Consider the following 17,693-nt stretch of genomic DNA (forward strand, 5'->3'; position numbering starts at 1 on the left):
CGTCCTTGACCTTGAATATGAGCTTGTTTCTTTTGAAATTACACCAGACGTTTGCATTACTGCCTTGCTGTTTAAGTAATGAATTTCCAAATTTGCGTAATCAGGTTACTTGGAACTACCCTTGCATAGTGAGGATTTAGAGAGGACTGGTTCCTTAAAAGGGAGAGAATATACTACTCTCTGAAGTTAAAAAAAAATTCTTCCTTGTGCTTGTCTAACAGCCCCAAATTTCTGAAGTGGGATAAATACTGTTTGCAACCAGATTCACTGCTAAATTGCCCTCCTTTAGACAATTATAACATCAATGACTTCAGGAGAACTGACTAGTGTAAAAGCAGAGTGATCCAGCAATGAACAAAGCTGTGTATTTTCAGACTTCCACCATATGGTGCACAAAATGTTATGTGGTGAACTTGAGCTGGTTTTGCCTGAGTAAAAGCATCCACCTGCCAATGAAATAGTGTAGCAGAAAAAAAAAAGGGACACAAAAACTTTTCTGTTAATCATCAAAGAACAAATTATTACATGGCATTATGTCACAGTTTATGATGAAATCAGCAAGAAGGAACACATGAGAAAAAAATCAAAATTTAGAATAAAGTTTACCTGTGAGGTCTTTTTCCCGAAATTGTATTATTGGGAGAACCATTGTATCTGCAAGCTGTTTTGCCAGTTCTGAATGGAGAATATTGAGCTGAAACAGAGAACAGGGAATGTTCTAAAACACAGTGTAAATAAATAAAAAAACCCCAGCACTTCACAGCCTGCCATTTATGCCCAGCAGACAAAAAAAAAAAAATTATATAATGTACTTCAATGCTTAAAATACATTTCTCAAGATATCCAATACAGATGGGGATTTTTTCCTAAATGTTTAATTCCTTCCTGGTATTTTTCATGGATCCAAAAACTTTTCGGTTCCCACATAATGTATTAGAGCAGTTCACTTGACTGCCCTAATTCTAATGCTTAACACAGCAGGATTTAAACTGTAATTAGCCTTTATTAACCTGTTTTTATTAGTCTCTACACCATGGAGTTACATTCCCACCATGATGACTGGACTCTCTCTCCATTCACGAGGGTTACCTGGGACACAATCACAACAGGGCACAACAAATGCTCCTTTGAAGTATCCCCTGAGAGCACACAGTGCAGTGAGAGAAGCCTAAAGAAGAGGTTAACCTTTGGGATTCCTCTCACTGTATCATTAGAGTTATCCGGGGGTTCTAAAATTTTTAACTTACTTTTTGCCTCACAACCCTATGTCCTGTCCCAGCAGACTTCAATACAGATTTCTTAATGAAAGCTGAAAGTAGACTAACAAGAACAACACTTCTCTGATGGCACAGCCCTGTTCACAGCAGAAAGAGTGATGTGACAAACGATACTTAAGCAACAAGGACCTTGATACTAAGACTATCTTGAAATGTTATATGGGCAGCTCAACAGAAGCATTTAGAAAGGCTCCCAATACTTAGCAGAAACCCACAGGGAACAGAAGCGTTCAGTGCACACAGCTGCAGTACCCAGCTTGTTTCACCACACAGCCCTGCAGCCTTCCCCAGACATCTCTGGATTCTGCATGATCTCACAGCAACTGAACTGCAACTTCACGAATTCACAGCTGCCCTGCACCTATACCTGGCAAGTTTTGGCTCAAAGTACAGTGTTTAAAGCTTTAGAAATGTAAATGTCATTTTTAGATGGAATTAAACAAAAAATTGCCCCAGCCTAGATGACACATCCTGTTTCAGCCTCTCTCTAAGTTCCCTTAGGAAGTTCAGCTTTGCTCTGAGGACAGCATGTGGAATGCAGCCACAGAAACAGCTCTTATCATTACAGAAGGCTGATATTATACTTCTTTATCCTGAACTGAATGACTTCTAAAACCCAGGCACAATCTAGCCTTCAGTGGAAAGGCTCAGAATCAAAAGGACAGACCCAAAGACAAACCCCTAATATTCTATATTGTAAAAACAGAATATTAGCAACTCAAATTACCTCATCCACAACTTTTGAAAAATAATGAAGGGTAGATATCACTTCTTCATCTCCTTTACCTAAGGCAAAATGCTGGAAATAGAAACATAGGTCTGTAAATCAATAAAGGTGAATATAAAATACAACACGTATTTTACTACAAAGCTAGTGAATACTCCTACAAAACGCAATAAATGATAAAACTAAATGGAAAACCAGAAACTTAGTAATACACATCCTTTTACCCTGCTCTTCTTGTTTTGAATGAATGGATTTTGGACAACACTTAATTCTCATTATACTCATATGACTACTAAAGTCATCGTCATATAACAGGAGCAAACTGGTTTGTATCTTGATAAGATTATTAACTCATATTTTGCACCATTTTTTGTTATTGTTTTTTTGTTTGTTTTTTTTTTTTGTTTGGGGTTTTTGTTTTGTTTTGGTTTTTGTTTGTTTTTCTTTTTGTTTGGTTGGGCTTTTTTAAGGTTCTAAAAATGACCTAACTCCCTTGAAAATCCTGGGGAATTTCACAACAGCCTTCACATGAAACCAAAAAAGCCTTCACAAAAAAACCAAGGGAATGCCCTGAGCACTTCTGGAACACACATTATTTACAGAGACTTCTTCACAAGTGCTGAGGTAGAAAAGAAATCAAAGTCATATGCTGGACATACCTGCTTTTCATAGGCAAGGAGCTGCTTCGAAAGCTGTTGTGTGGCAAGACACATTTCATTCTAAAAAAAAACCAAAAAAAACATGTTAATAGAAATAATGAAAGGTCCTTAGCTCTGCTGTTACTACTACTTTGTTACCAGCTTCTTCACTGAATCTGAATCTGCCTACACAAACATTCAACTGTGTTTGAGCAACTAGTCCCAAAATACCTGCATAGAGAAGCAGCAACAACAGGTATACTTCAGACCTAATCAACACACAGTTTAATTACTCTGAATAGAAGTAATATTTGGAGGTTAGTTTTGGGTTTCCCCCCACTCTAAAAATATAACAAAACTAGAACAATCTCAAACACGTAAGCTGCCATACCAGCATTAGAATGTTTCATATTGGTTAATCATCTTTCCCCAAAATCTACATCAACAAAGAGAACCAGCAGATGGGCCTTCCTAATGCATTCATGCTCAGGGAATGCACCAGTGTAATTACAGGGCTTGAAGCGGATACAGGAGCACAAAACAGCTCGTCACTCTTCTCAGGGCTGCAGCAGCCAATGAAAGTACACACATCCTCAAGATGTGCTTACTCAAGGCAAGACTTGTAGGGAAGGCATATAATTTTGCTTGACAGCTGGAAAAACCAGACAAGCATTTGAATATGTCAGTCTTCAATCAACGTATTCCTAACACTAGTATATCAGCTGCTGTGTCCCTGATTTGCTAACAATGACTTAAAACTAGAATAAAAGAAAAAGGGGAAGGGGTAACTGGGATCTGTCTTAATCCCTATCAGATCTTTATCTTCCTCAGTCAGGCAGAAAACTAATCACTTTTAATTTTAACGTTAACACAAACTATTCCTGTCTCCAAACACATAAGGCCACAGAGAGTTTATAAAACTAGAGGCAATCTCTGAACTGCTTTAATAAAACCCTTTATACTGGGGTTGATGGAAAAAAACCACTAAAACTGGGACAGAGTTTGTGTGCTCTCTTATTGTCTCTTGGCATCCTGAGCAAGCAGAGCGCAGCACAGCAAGCCATCTGGGCCAGAGATCCTGAAACACCCTTTACTTTGACCTGATGCCACCTCTGACATACTACATTACAGCCTGGTGCTTCCACACCACCTCGGCACGTCAGGAAGGAGGGTTAATATGGGCATCAAGGCCCAAACATTTAGTCAGTTTTAAGTGCCCAAGTGCTCAGAAGAAACACAGCCAGCCACAGCCCAGGTAACAGCAGCTGTATGTGAACACATGGCAGGAAAAACTGAGTGAGATGATTCTGATCATCTTAAAGCACCGTGGTGGTAACACTCACAGGTGGGTGGAGATGGGACAGTAGAGGCCTTCCAAGGTTGTGCTTTATAATAAAAAACCCAACCCTGTTAAGGACTCAGAGAAGGATGGGAATGAGCCCTAACTATCTGCCCGCAAGCTACAATAACACCTGAGAGACTTCACCACCTTCGAAGTGGAGCTAGCAAGCAATGAGTTGGTGACAGAAGGATGGGACTCCTTGCATGGACACACACGACATTAAAAGGGTTTTTTTTTGTTTGTTTGTATGCATGTGAGTGGAATTTAAGAATACAAAAAGAAGCAGAGGTTCTCAGACGTGGGATCTTTTTAATAAACACAACCTGAAAGAGAGAGCTGAGTAAGAGCTGCAAGAAGAATAAGTCCTCACACAGCAAATGTGATGCCATCTGTAAGATGTACAGCTGGGTCAGGGTGAGAGAAATCTTTAGAAATATACAGAGTATTAGAAACATGCCTCTTTCCCTCCTCTCCCCTTTTTGTTTCCATTTACTTATTCCTGCAAAGTCTGCAATTGTGTCCTCTGCTCTGAAGTTGGAAAACATCATCTTCTGGCTTAAACTTGCTAACACTAGAAGAAGCTTCAGTATAATGGGCTGACACCAAAGGCATCCTTTTTTGTTAGCCATCCCCAAAACTTCTACCAGTTTAGTTTTTAAAGATCAAACCCTCAACCTCCTCACGTACAATTCAAAGAGTAACAAAGAGCATTATTACTCATCTGTGTGGGACAGTTTGAAGGTGGCAATGCAAAGAGCTGTGTGGAATCAGCAACTTCCACTGATCACTACTCCCCAGGAGTAGTCTCCAGTACGTGACAGGATAATGGGGGTATACATAAACCCTGAGGGTCTCAAAGGGGTGTAAATTAACAATACCTTCCCCAGTACATGATCAGGTAACAGCAGTTAACTACAGACCCCAAGCAGACATTTGTAGCATATTACTCCAGGTACAGAACGAATTGACAGATGTGCCTGACACAAAACTTACTTTGGGATTTTAGGCTGATTTTGGGACAACAGTTCCATGCATCACTCATAACCCACTGCTGCCAGCAGGTCACATTTTGCATTTACAGTCTCAGCTCTTTGTGTCAGAACACCACAGATTTGTTACTCAATCCCTACCCATGTGGAAGAGTTAATCCTGTGTCCTTCATCCTCTCTCCCAACACCTGCCAGATTTAGTTCCCACAAGAGGTACAAAATCGTTCATTGTATCACTTGGGAAACAAACAAACAAACAAAAATCACAACAAAATCAAACACGGGTATACACCCAAACACTGTAAACAAATCAAATCAAGCTATCAGGTTGAAACTCAGTCCATTGCATAAGGAACAGGAAGCAGGCAAACTGCTCTGCTGACCTAGTGGTAATACTGCATTGCTAAGCACGCTAATCTGGGAAAGTTTGATTTAATCCTCCCCCCATTTCTTCCTAATCAGCCTTTTCCCCTCCCCCACTCGGCTACCAATCAGTCTCAAGACTTAGAAGTCTTAGAAGAATTTGCATTGCTTCAGTTGACAGATCCACTAAATCCAAGCAAATCATTTTAACAGGTTTTAATCTATTTGTAAGACATTTTCCCACGGAGTACAGCAGCACTCATTTCCTTTATCCTGAAGTGACTGAAATGCAGTATACCACAGCAAAAGAAAAACTGTGATACAATCCTGACTCAACATCACCTTAACATTTCAGAATTCACCACACATTTATGGAGTGGAGAGCTATCCATTAAATGATATGTCAGGCAGAAACTCAATAAAATCCCCAACAGAAATCAAAGTATTCTAAATGAAGGCAAAGTTAACCAGTACTGGGCTGTGCAAATACAATCATCTGCACTAAAAGGTTTTAGTTAACACGGGAAAACATCACTGCAGCATTAATGCAAAAAAAGTGTACCAGAAGGAAGGAAGGAAGGAAGAAAGAAAAGACTGTGTGTAAATAGGCATAAAGCAATCAGCAGTGACTACAGATGTGCTGACTTTTTTTTTCTTTAACCTTGGCTGGCATGATAGCCCTAGATTTTTACAGAATTCACTAAGTCCAATTCAAATGTGTAAGGTAATGGAAGTGGTGTCTTCATTTTATCATTAATCTATCAAAAATGAAAAACCACTGATTAAAAAAACAGTTTAATTCTCAACTTATTTCTGTACCTCACTCTACCTTCAAATAAGTCAGCAAAAAAAAAAAAAAGTCCAAATTATTTTCTGATCTAGTGCCAGAGAAAAGGAATGTGATTTTTCTGTGTTGACTCCACTGTTTTTACTATCACTACCTTCACTACCTTTATTCATGAAGCTGTCCATATCATCAGAAGAGAGTATGATTTTTCTATAACCTCTTTGCAATGAATATCCATGCCATTAACCATTTACCAGTGAGGCAGTCCCTCTATTTTTAGAGTATCTTATTGTATTTTTCCAAAATCAGCTCTGAGAAACAATCTGCTGAAGTCTGAAGATATTTCCGTAGACAGCTGTCTAACAGGCTACAAATCTGAAGGCATGTAAAGGATTAAGCTGAGCTATAAATTAATTTCTACAGACACAGAACAACACCAGCATGTCCAAGTCCAATCCCAGTATAACGAAGCTTTCTGCAAAGCAACTTTCCTATGCCTGCTAAAGTTGGCATTTTTAAAGCCTTACAAGTAACCAGCCCAGAGAACTGTTTACTTCATGTAAACAAGATACTGGTAAAGGTCTGCACTTGTCTGTACTCTGTACGTGCAGAATGACACTTAATAAAATTTTGCTTACATCTGGGAAAGCTTAATGCCCCATAAATGAAGGAAAAAAAAAACAGGTTAAGGAGAAGGTCCATGAAGCAGTTGCAGCCTTCCCATCCTTTGAGAACTAGGCAGCACATTTACCACCTTCAAATCAGGCACAGCACAAAAAGAACTGGACCTTGCTGCAACTGTTTTATGCAGCTCCATTTATACGTGCTTATCATTTTCCTGCAAAATAGAATTCTCCAGCAATCTAGTAAATGGCACAGTCCTACAGGCTTAGGTTTGCATATTAAATGGGTTGGAAACATGAATCCAGGGTTGCAAGAAGCTGAGCCTCACCAGGGTGCTCGAGCTGTGCAGCACTTTACAAGATCAGGCTAACATATGGCTTGCCCTGCTGCTGATTCACAGAGTGGCATTCCGTCCTCATAAAGAGGAACAGCTCAGCAGAGGATCACTTCATAGCTTCAAGAAACAGAAGACACCAGGCAAAGCTCCACCGTAAACCAGCAAAAGCAGCTACAATATAGGAGCTACAAGCTAGTTCAGTATGGAAATAATCTCTTAGATCATTTCAAAACTATCAGCAAGGTACATTATACCATACATTTATGCTTCCTCAAATCTCCAGAGCCTTTTTAGTGCAATGTCAACTTGCTTCCAGGCATGGTGACAACTCCAACTTTATAGGCAATATTAAAACCAACTCCCATGCCTTTGTTAACACATTAGTGCTCACGTGGCAATGTGCTGATTATCTCTGCTAGCAGCACATGGTGAATACATCTCAGGAAGGTAAGAGATATATGATGTAAACTTACAATGAATATGGAACAATAATACATACAGTATTTCACAGAAGTCAGTGCTAACAACTGCAGTTAAAGGCAAACGTTTATCCTTTCTAATATCTATTGAAGCTCCTCTGTGTGGAACTGAAAGTTTACAAAATGCTAACTTAAATTTTATTCTTTAAAAAGGTTTGGGAAAAAGGTCTTACCATTTGAAAAGGCAACACAATAGTTTGCTTATACATTAAAAGAAAGCAATGAAAACTGTATCAGTGCTTACTTGCTATTTAAGCAAGAACTAATTTAAGAACTCTGAACACTTGGGGTTAGCTCTGCAACAAAATAAATAAAAAAATTCATTCAAACCTCAGAGAGCCTGACACCCATTTACTGAGCCACAGCATAGTGAAGGCAATGCACAGGAAAATGAAACAAGCAGCAATGTAGAAAAATGCAGACATGAGGTGTCCTGAATTTGTAGAGAGAGGTAACACTGTTATGAAGCACTACCTAAAACAGCCCTGGACAGATTCAAGCTGTCCTGATACCCACGCAATGTGGTACCCATAACCCAAGACTATTCCATAATTGTCAAGAGTTTCTTTAAGAGTCTGGACATAAAAAGACAGTGAGCCCCAGAGGTTGTTGCAGCTTTATCTGTGTGACTCTGGAATCACAAGACAACTGCTCACAGAGACACAGATGCTGAACAGAATTGCATTTCACAATCCCCATGCTGTGTCCTCTCCAGATATATCTATAAAGACATCATGTGTTTCTTTTTACTCCTCTTCTGCCATCACTGCCCCTCGTATCTAGACAGATTTGTCAGGACTCATGACATGAAACCTATTTACAGTGACAAAATACTGCATCTTACTTTCCTTTAACCTGCTTAACTGTTTATCCCTTCTAATAGTAGAGACACAACAGTCTCCTGACTTTCCTAAATGGCATTTTGTTTCAAGTGAAGATCCCAGCTCAGACATTTCTACAGCATGATGGAGAAATAGAAATAACAGTAAAGCTCTGAAAACCACTTACTATGAGAGTGGTAAGTCAGGAAGGTAAACTGTGCGCACTTTGCTCATACACCACTGCAAGAGCCTCAGCACTGTAACTTGAGTAAACTGAATTTTTTAACAGTCTTTGCTTGCTGCATTATATATTGGGCAGGTAATAAAATGTCCAGAATGACAAACACAACACTCACACAACTCAGACAGCAGTAATGCCAGACGCATCAGGGCTTGCTTGCAAGGAAGAAGAACTACAGAAATAAACTCGGTAAGGAAGATTTCCTCTACAAGACCCATATCATGATAACTACTTCAGGGTACCACAGGACAGATGGGAGAACTACAGCAGGAAGTATAATATATACACACAAGGATGTGGTTTATTTGATGAACATAAAAATGCTTCACTACATTTACACACATGGGTTTGCCAGATCAACCAAACCTCCCTCCTCAAGCACTGCTTCTGGTTCCTGTGACTTCTCCTCAATCATGGCATCGTACACTGCATCTGCCTCGCAGCATCACAGCCTCTTTTTCTCTAAAGCTCTCTATGTGTAGGAGAGTCACCACTCCACCACATCATGTGTGGGTGCCCAAAGAGGTGAGAGCACTGTCCTCATCCTGCAGAGCAACCAGAGGCTCATGACATTCTGAGGGCCTTGCACCCAAAGGCAGCTTGCTGGCAATGTATCCAACTGCAGCCTAGAGCGTGTTATCAGCCCTTCCATGTCCAACAGCTCCAGGTGCTGGAGCAGCATATCCACTGCTACACCCTGTGATAGGATGCTGCAGATCCCTCCTTCTACTCTTTAAGTCCTGCGTGAATACATGTAAGTCTGAAGAGAGGTTTAAAAAGATCCCTATTTTCCTAAGGGTTTTTAAAAAATTCTGGGCAAATATTTCTCTTTCACACTCCTTTCAAATTCACTTATCCAAGTGTTCAAAGCAGCTTGAGCTGTAAATTTACAAGTTTACAGCTGCTCTGCACACAAAGCAGTGTTTTGAGACAACTATATGCATCTATCCATAAGAATAATTAACTGCATGCAGTTGGTACTAATTGCTGCTCCCCTGAGACTTTGCACTGCATCCATTCAGAACCATTAACTATTATTATTTGATCACAAGCAACAGTGGTTTGAATTACATGAAAATTTGAGTTTTCATCACAAGAAACACCAAACTTCTAGTAAACCGTTCCAAAAAGATATTGAAAACATGGTTAAGACATCTGGGAAATGTTAAAGTTCAGAACAGAGTTAGGAAGAAAACAAAATTAACATTTTTAAAACTGTCATAAGTGTTTTGAAGGGACATAAACCCAGAGTTTCCAATACTGCAGACTAGTACAACTCCCTGCTTTGTCTGATTGCCATGACTGTGGTTTCAGTCATTTTTATGATCACTGCTTTAAAGTAGGTCAGTAACAGTAACTCCAATTTTACAGACAGGGAAATCAGAGCAGGGGATGACAATGACTTTGCAAAGAGAAAATTTGACTTTGCAGAGACAAAATTTAAGTCAGGAAAATAAAATGGCAAATTCAGAAACTGGCTTCTCCATACTCTCAGCTTTTACAGGGTTGGTAACACAGGGTGCTCCTGAGGCCCAGACAACGTGTGTCCTAACAACACAACAACAAAAATTCTTTTTCTCTCAAGTTGTGATTAGCCAGCCAAGAAATATTACACACAGATTTTTCTTAACTGTCCATTTAGTTTAGTAGGCAATTCAGAATTATCCGTCTATTTCTACATCTCAAAAGGGCATCAAACTCTGAAGACATATTTCAATATTCACAAGTGACTGAATATATCAAACTAAAGCAGTGTTCAGGAAAGAAGTGGCCAAGAAGTGCTGGGAAAATGAAGTAGACTCAGTAGTACTGCAAAGTACAGATGGGTAAATGCATTGTGACAGTGAGAAGAAAGAGGACATGTCATCACTGAGGAGCAATAGAAATGAAGAAGGCTAAAAACCAAGATGAAGAGACGAACAAAATCAGATAAAGCGTTTTTTCTTAAATCACAGACCAGAGTAACCACTTCCTAAAATGCCACCCTAAAAAGTCACCAGCAAGCGAAAGGGACAAGGGACTTGCGGACAAGGGAAAGTGTCCACAAGCTGGACACTTGAAAATCAAATTTATCTTCTGATTTCCTTCTTTCATCTGTTTCAATCCTACCTGATCTTTGGTATCAGACTGCTACCATGCCCACACTCTTGCTACTCTTAAAGACTCTCCCAAAATGCCCACCACTGACTTTCAGTGCTGATTTGATGTCACCTCTCCAGCCCCTGCCTATGTGCTGCATTGTTTTCCATGTACCTAAGCTGTGCTGTAAGCCTGATTGCTCTGCATTTGCACAAGATCCAGGTCATGAAGACTTTAAAGCTTGCCAAAGCTGGATCTTCCAGGTGTAGGTAGCTAGATCCTGGGAAAACAGTTCTTCCAAGTCAAACTATCAGTCACTCAAAGCGTACTTGAAGTAGTTTTATAGCTGAACTGATTCCTAATATAAGAATCAGAATCAGGCACTCTTCCAGTAAATTCCAAATACCCCTATTCTCCTCATCTCTCTGCGTACTCTGATATACTGGTTTAAGAATAGAAGTAGTTTCTAGGGAACTCAGGTATCTAACCTACATAAATACCTGCAAAAATTCCATGACATACTGTGTATGTCTTTCAAGACCTAGATAGGGTATTTTGAAATATCTAGTTTTATGCACATGGGAATCAGCTTCACTGAAAATCACTCAGATTTAGAGTAATGTTTTCCAAAGCACTAGATATAATTTACCTTACAAGTTCTACTTTTGAAGGGATTTAGTGATCTAGGTCATGTAACTACTTTAGAAAATGCTATTTTTTTCTGCTCCTGCTCCCATACTTTTCACACCAGCTACTGTAGGTACTTGGCTTCAGTACGATCCAAAGTGCACATTCTCTCTGTAATCAATGGACACAGACAGCTCCTTCCAAAAGGTGAGTCACAGCATCTAAGTTAGGTGCCTAAAGTCAACGTGAGTACCTGTGTATTGTGTCTACATTTAGGTAAGCAATTTTGTCAAGACTGGCCTTCCAATGCACCCTAAGTAAGGACATATCACAATTTTACTTTCACGAATTGCTTGGAGACAAAGCAAACAAGATCTTTTTCAGGAATATGACTTTTCTGAGCATTAAGGTGGGAAGGGGCTGAGATACCAGATGAAAAACAGCCATGGCTCCCCTTAAACAGCAAGAGGTCCAGGTACTTTGTAACTTTTATGTAAATAACAGCATCATAATAGCAATTTATTTTCTACACCACAATGAACAAAAGAAACACAAGTGAAGAATTACCTGAGCACCATAGACTCGTTGCATTGCCTGAAGCAACTGGTTTGTATATTCAGTAAGGGTTCCTGCATCTTCTTCAAAGACACTGAGCAAAGACCGAGTCTTCCGTAAAAGAAAAAAAAAAAAAAAAAAAAAAAAAAAAAAAAAAAAAAAAAAAAAAAAAAAAAAAAAAAAAAAAAAAAAAAAAAAAAACACAAACGGTTTTAATCCTGAATGGAAATATTAAAAAGAATCATAAGCAAATCATAGCAAAAAATAAAAATCAATCAGAAATAATAAGCCTTTAGCTTTGCTTGATGCTGTTTATTCAGAATCTCAAAACACATAGAAATTAGTTCTTGTTTTATGGATAGGTAAATTGAGACATAAGGAGGAGAAGTGATAAAATGCTATGGCCAAATCCTGACTCCCAGTCTCTTGCTCCAGCTAACAGACAGTCTTTCCAACATAATTAGGAATGTAAAAAATCCTGAATATCTGCCTGCTGACTACAGTAATTCAAACCACGTTAAGGACTGGGTCAAACACCACTGCTTGCTCATTTTACTTCTCTAATGTCAGACTGCATTAAAAGCACCCCTTTCCAATGACGTAATTTACACAGTATTATTCACTCTCAACCGTCTTGAGCAATTCTTACAGGGCCACCGCCAAAGCGAGCTGATGTAATCAGACCAAACAACTGAGTGTTCATCTGCAACAACAGGCATAAAAGATACACCCACTCAGAGATACCCTGTACTTTCTCCATTCTGCTAACTCATCCTTGTCAGCAAATGGGGACAGAGGACGAACATAATGACTTGTGTTATCTTAAAGACATGAATTGCCTTAGTTTGTTGTAGCGGAATCATCAGTAACAGAGAACTATGTTGCTGACAAAGCTCCTGAGACGGGAAACAAAGATATTTCAGAATAATGCCAAGCTCCAGAATTTGCTAGATCATTACAATAATTAAAGAGCAAAGGCTGTCCCTTTAACAAAGTCATGCTCCATCCTCAGTCTTAACTTTGATAAATCCAATCTATTTGATGCTAAATGGAAATGTCTTTCCATCTGTACAGCTAACTTCCATGACATTAATTAGCTTCATTTGCTTAAATGAGGGGCATGGATAAACTCCAGTACTTTCATAATTATGTTAGTCCTGTAACAGAGAAAGTACTTTATCTATCCCCCTGTTATGGGAATGTCTAATGTATCTGAAAATCCAGGCTCGAATTTGGGAAAATTATTTCCAAGTTTTAAAATACTCCACAGAAGGCACATGCATTTTCCCAAGGCATTTATTTTTCTCTGCAAAACTCTCTGCCCAGACTTTGTTTGTCCTGAAAAACTCAACATCAGCATCCTTCAAGAATTCTGGCCCACGATTAAGTATCATTTCATCTCTGCTGAGAAGCATCTATGTCAGAAATTAGTGTTGCTCAGCAGTTAAAATACAGGACTAGGGAGGCAGTCTTTGGATTCCCTTCTAAGCATTGAACAGGAGTACCTTCTTACTTTGAGCAACTCTAAAAGCTCTCAACATTTCACTCTGCTAATGTGCTAAGCTGCTACAACACTTCCTACGCTAGAGACACTCCAGTCTGCATTTGGGAAACTAGTTTGAGATCTTAGCATGTAAGGGAATACACAATACCAAGTGCTGTTTTCAAATAAAGAGAACACAAAAACCAAAGAATGGAGAGAAGGCCAACTCAGTGAAATGGATATCAAGAACCCAAATGTGTAAAGGACCCTTGTGCAGAACTTCCCTACAAGAATAGTGGTATGATTTTGAGAGTTTTCCACATTAAGCTACTATTTCAGTAACTGAAAACATACTGCTTTTCAAAAATATCTGGTTTGAAATGCTTTATTTTCAGTGATGCATTAAACGAGGAAAATAATGTCAACAAACAATCTTGTATTTATACAGTGCTCAACTCCCTTGTTTTGTGTTACAATGGCACATGAAATGCAAAGGGTATAAAGATGGTTAAAAAATAAATCTGGGGAAAGCAAAAATTTTAAAACTTGAATGTTTATCAAGACAAATACCAAGCCAAAACTAAAAGGTTATAAAGAAATTGCCTACAAATCACACATTTCTCCATGCTGGAAAAGGCTCTCAAACACAGGAATGCCAGCTACATTTGTAAATCTTACTGAATTTCTGCAGGTTAATTTTTTCGGATATCTAAATATGGGTTGAAGTAGAACAGCTCTGGGAAATAATTTCTGAAAGTCTTGGCCTCTATTATTGCCACATTGTTCAAAAATAATAGAAACAATAAATGATTCAGGCAGTTTGGAAGTTATTCTTGGAAACTTTCACATTTAGGAATACCATTTTAAATCACTGCAACAAAATACCAGCATGTGTATATTTTCGTTGTTGCTGTTTTGACAAATTGTGGAATTGCAGCTAATGCTGCTGAAACAAACCAGTAATCCAAATATTAAGCTAACATTTAGGAGGTCCCATTAATTGCAACACTATCTCAACTTCTGGAAAGACAGAACAAAAATTTTCTGCTTTCATGTAAGTGTTTCCCTTGGTTTTAACATGACTGCTGACGTAAATTTCTCTCCATTTTCTAGCCAAACACTTCAAAATTAAGACATTTCTTATGGCTTCTTTCAGCCTTTGCCTGGAGTCAAATCAAGACAAAAGTACTGTACTGCTGAGGAGAGAAACCAAGTTTCAGAAACCTGATGAAGAAATAATCTTGGCCTAATTCTCCTCTGTCTTGCACATAATTTACACACTTCACAGAGTTTATACAGAGTGAGGTTATATCCTCACTTCACCATCCCTTTGCATTGCTGCACAGAGAAAGGAGAATCAGGTCCCTTTACAGAGAATCAGGTCCCTTTACACAGAAGTAAACAATCCCATAAGATGCTATGCTGCATGTGCTGTGGGACAGAGACCGACTTTTTGCCTTGATTTTGTAGCACAGTGACCCTGTTGTGCTGTGAATCTAAAGCTCTCCCCAGGAAAAAAAAAAGTAATAAAAATAGAAAAGACTGGAAAAACCCACTCCTATTTTCTTCATCAAAAAAAATATATTTTAGCAATACTGGGCCATTATAAAAATTAAACAATGCCCCTGCTTCCCAAAGTTGTAGAACTTCAACAAAAAGTATTGAACAAATCAAGCCAAAGCATCCTGAAAATACTCTAGTTTATGCACAACCCGGTATTACAGTAATTGCAAAGAAGATGTTAACAGCCTTCATTTCAGGTCAGAAGAAAGATGAAGACCTCCAAATTCAATTCAGTGCATTGTTCAGCTGCTTGAAGTCAGTGTTACATTTTTAATCACGGAGGGAAGTGTTGACTGAAGAGGTAAATGAGTTCACTTATCCTGTGTGTCCAGTTCTTCAGCTCCAGGATTCAGTGGACAGGTTAACACTAAAAATGTCAGTAACTGCCTATAAAAAATCTAGCACATTTTGATAAACTGCAGAATACAGAAGAGTTCAGGCCAGCCAGGAACTCTGCAGGTCACCTTGTCCAAACCTCTGCTCAAGGCAGGGCTGACTCTGATGTTACATCAGGTGACTCAAGACTTTTTCCAGTCTAGTTTTTAAAATTCCCAAGGCTGATCGTATGTGACATACGAAACAAATGATGAAAATCTTTCTTATTAGGATGGGATTTCATGAAACTACAGAGGAAGAGGATAAGAAGAGGTGATCAAGATAAACCCCAAGGCTCATTAAGTCCTGACAGGTGCATGTCCAATCTTTCCTTTAAAATGTCTCATGACAGACTCATGGAGCCACGTGACAGCAATATGCTCCACAGCTTACCTATTCATTCCTCCTCTTCATCCATCAGCAGATGAGTTAGGATTACAACACAGAGTTACCTGGGAGCAGGATCCATGCTGATCCATCCCACCCTCCCCTCTTCTTTTCCTTTCACCCACTACTTTCATATCTCTGTCTGCACCACACTTAGTCCTCAAGTGCACCTTCCCTACTCCTCTATGAAATTTCCATTCTTTCCCCTTCCCTTTATTTCTCTCTTCCATGCAAACTTCTTTTCTTCTATCCTCCTTTCCCAGTTCTCAAGGTCTCACACACCTTCACCCTCTGGAAACATTATGATATGGTGTGTTCTTTGCTGTGAGGCTTCCACAGTCCCCAGGGGACACTTCTGCAGCAGTGTCACATCACTGGCTCCAGCAGTGGGGCACAGGGTGTTGCAGTGGGGAGAAGGAACATCGCCACCCGCCTGTAGTTGGGAAGGAAAGAGCGGCGACTGCCTGCCCTCGTTTCTCAGACTCCTTCAGGAGGTCATCTTTGCTGGGATCTGCCTCACCTCGTCTATCCTCACGGGAAGCTCCTGCACCTGAACCACGGCCCGTGGGAGCGCTCCCACGAGCGGGCAGGAGCAGGAGCAGGCGCGCTGGTGGTGACACTGCTCCAGCCCACTTCTGCCACCGGGGCCAGGTGACTCACTGCGCACAGGTGTCCCTTTCCCTGCGGGGGAAGCCAGGGCACCGAGCCATGCCCACCTGTCCTTCCCCAACACACCTCAACATCTCCAGGGCAACCCTGCCAGCGGCCGAGCGCACACTGGGACAGGACAGTGCGAGGAAAGAGCCACGGGAGTTTCTCCGAGGGCGGTGAGGAGAAAGGGCGCTGTGCCTCCGCACCGGGGACCAGCCCCCTTCTCCAGGAACCTGCAGGAGCACACTCTGCCTGGCCCCGCAGATGCCTGGCGGGACACCAGAGCCTCCCCCGCCGCCACACGGTGCCTGCCTCACCGCATCCCTGCTGCCCTTCGGCTCCGACAGGAGAACTCACCCTGACCTACTTCTGGGCCCCACCGCCCCGTTCCCCTGCACCGCCCCTGTCACCCTTCTCCCCGCCGCGGGATGCCGCTCCCCGACCCTCCCCGCTACCAGTGCCCCCCGCCCCGGCCGGACCCGCGGGCTGCCCGCCGGCACCGTCCGCCCAGGTGCGTCACACCGACCGACCGACCACCGGGCGGGGGGCCGAGTCCTCCCCCGGCAGCGGCCGCGGCGTCGCCCCCGGCAGTGGCTGCTACCTGCGGGCTGTCCTGCAAAGCCTCTTCCAGGAGGAGCTTGTCGACGGCGGGCATGTTGGCGCTGCGGCGCGGCGGAGCGCTGGCGGGGAGCAGGGTGCGCGGCGCTGACACGCCCCGGCGGCGGGGCTCGGCGGCGTCCCTCCTCTCCCTCCCTTCCCTCCGTCTGTCCGCCGCGCTCGGGCTGGACGCCTCCGCTGGCGGGGCCGGGGCCGCCCACTCCGCCCATTTCCTATCGGCTGGAGGAAGCGAGTCACGGGGCAGGCCAGCGGGGTGTGGGTTGCTGCCGCCATTAACTAGTGGGGCCGTGGGGATGGAGGTCCCAGGTGGAGGGCGCCCCTTCTCCTCCTCCCCGGCCGCGGGTAGCAGGGCTGGAGTGGCCTCGCGCAGCCCCGTTCTGGCTCCATCCCCTGCGTGGGTGGCTGGAGGGGGGATGCAGTAAGGGCTGTGGATCCCCCCTCAGCGGAGGGAGGTTTCCGGAGGCTGTGAGAGGGCGTGGGTGTGATGGAAACCAGGAGGAGGTCGCACCCTCCCACTTGTGCTCGTGGGGCTTGAGGAGCTCCGAGCTATGGGCAGGCCCTTTGCTGTGCCCCTCCAGCCGTGGCACTCTCCTCGGGTGCACGGCAGGCTGGGGGTGCTGGTGGGGCCAGACGGCCTGCTGGAGCCCCGGGGGCCTCAGGGGAGCTCCCCTGGGCCTCCCCCACTTTCTGGGACCAGCACGGCTGCTGGCTAAGATGGACCTGCTTACCA

General features: G+C 42.0%; 1 protein-coding gene across 1 annotated transcript in view; it reads right to left on the bottom strand.

The window, feature by feature from the left end:
* The window catches only part of APPL2 (adaptor protein, phosphotyrosine interacting with PH domain and leucine zipper 2), a 33,544-nt gene extending 16,470 nt beyond the window's left edge, over window positions 1–17,074 (bottom strand). Inside the window, exons 1-5 of the mRNA XM_027890459.1 lie at window positions 16,947–17,074; window positions 11,899–11,997; window positions 2,664–2,723; window positions 2,005–2,076; window positions 607–694 (exon numbers count right to left, since the gene is read on the bottom strand). Coding sequence (XP_027746260.1) covers window positions 607–694; window positions 2,005–2,076; window positions 2,664–2,723; window positions 11,899–11,997; window positions 16,947–17,000 — 373 coding nt within the window. The 5' untranslated portion in view covers window positions 17,001–17,074. The remainder of the gene's footprint in view (window positions 1–606; window positions 695–2,004; window positions 2,077–2,663; window positions 2,724–11,898; window positions 11,998–16,946) is intronic.
* Between the last annotated feature and the right edge of the window lie 619 nt (window positions 17,075–17,693).

Source organism: Empidonax traillii, unplaced genomic scaffold (genome assembly GCF_003031625.1).
Source record: "Empidonax traillii isolate 1590-97213 ecotype Southwest subspecies unplaced genomic scaffold, ASM303162v1 scaffold289:size826226, whole genome shotgun sequence".
NCBI lineage: Eukaryota > Metazoa > Chordata > Aves > Passeriformes > Tyrannidae > Empidonax > Empidonax traillii.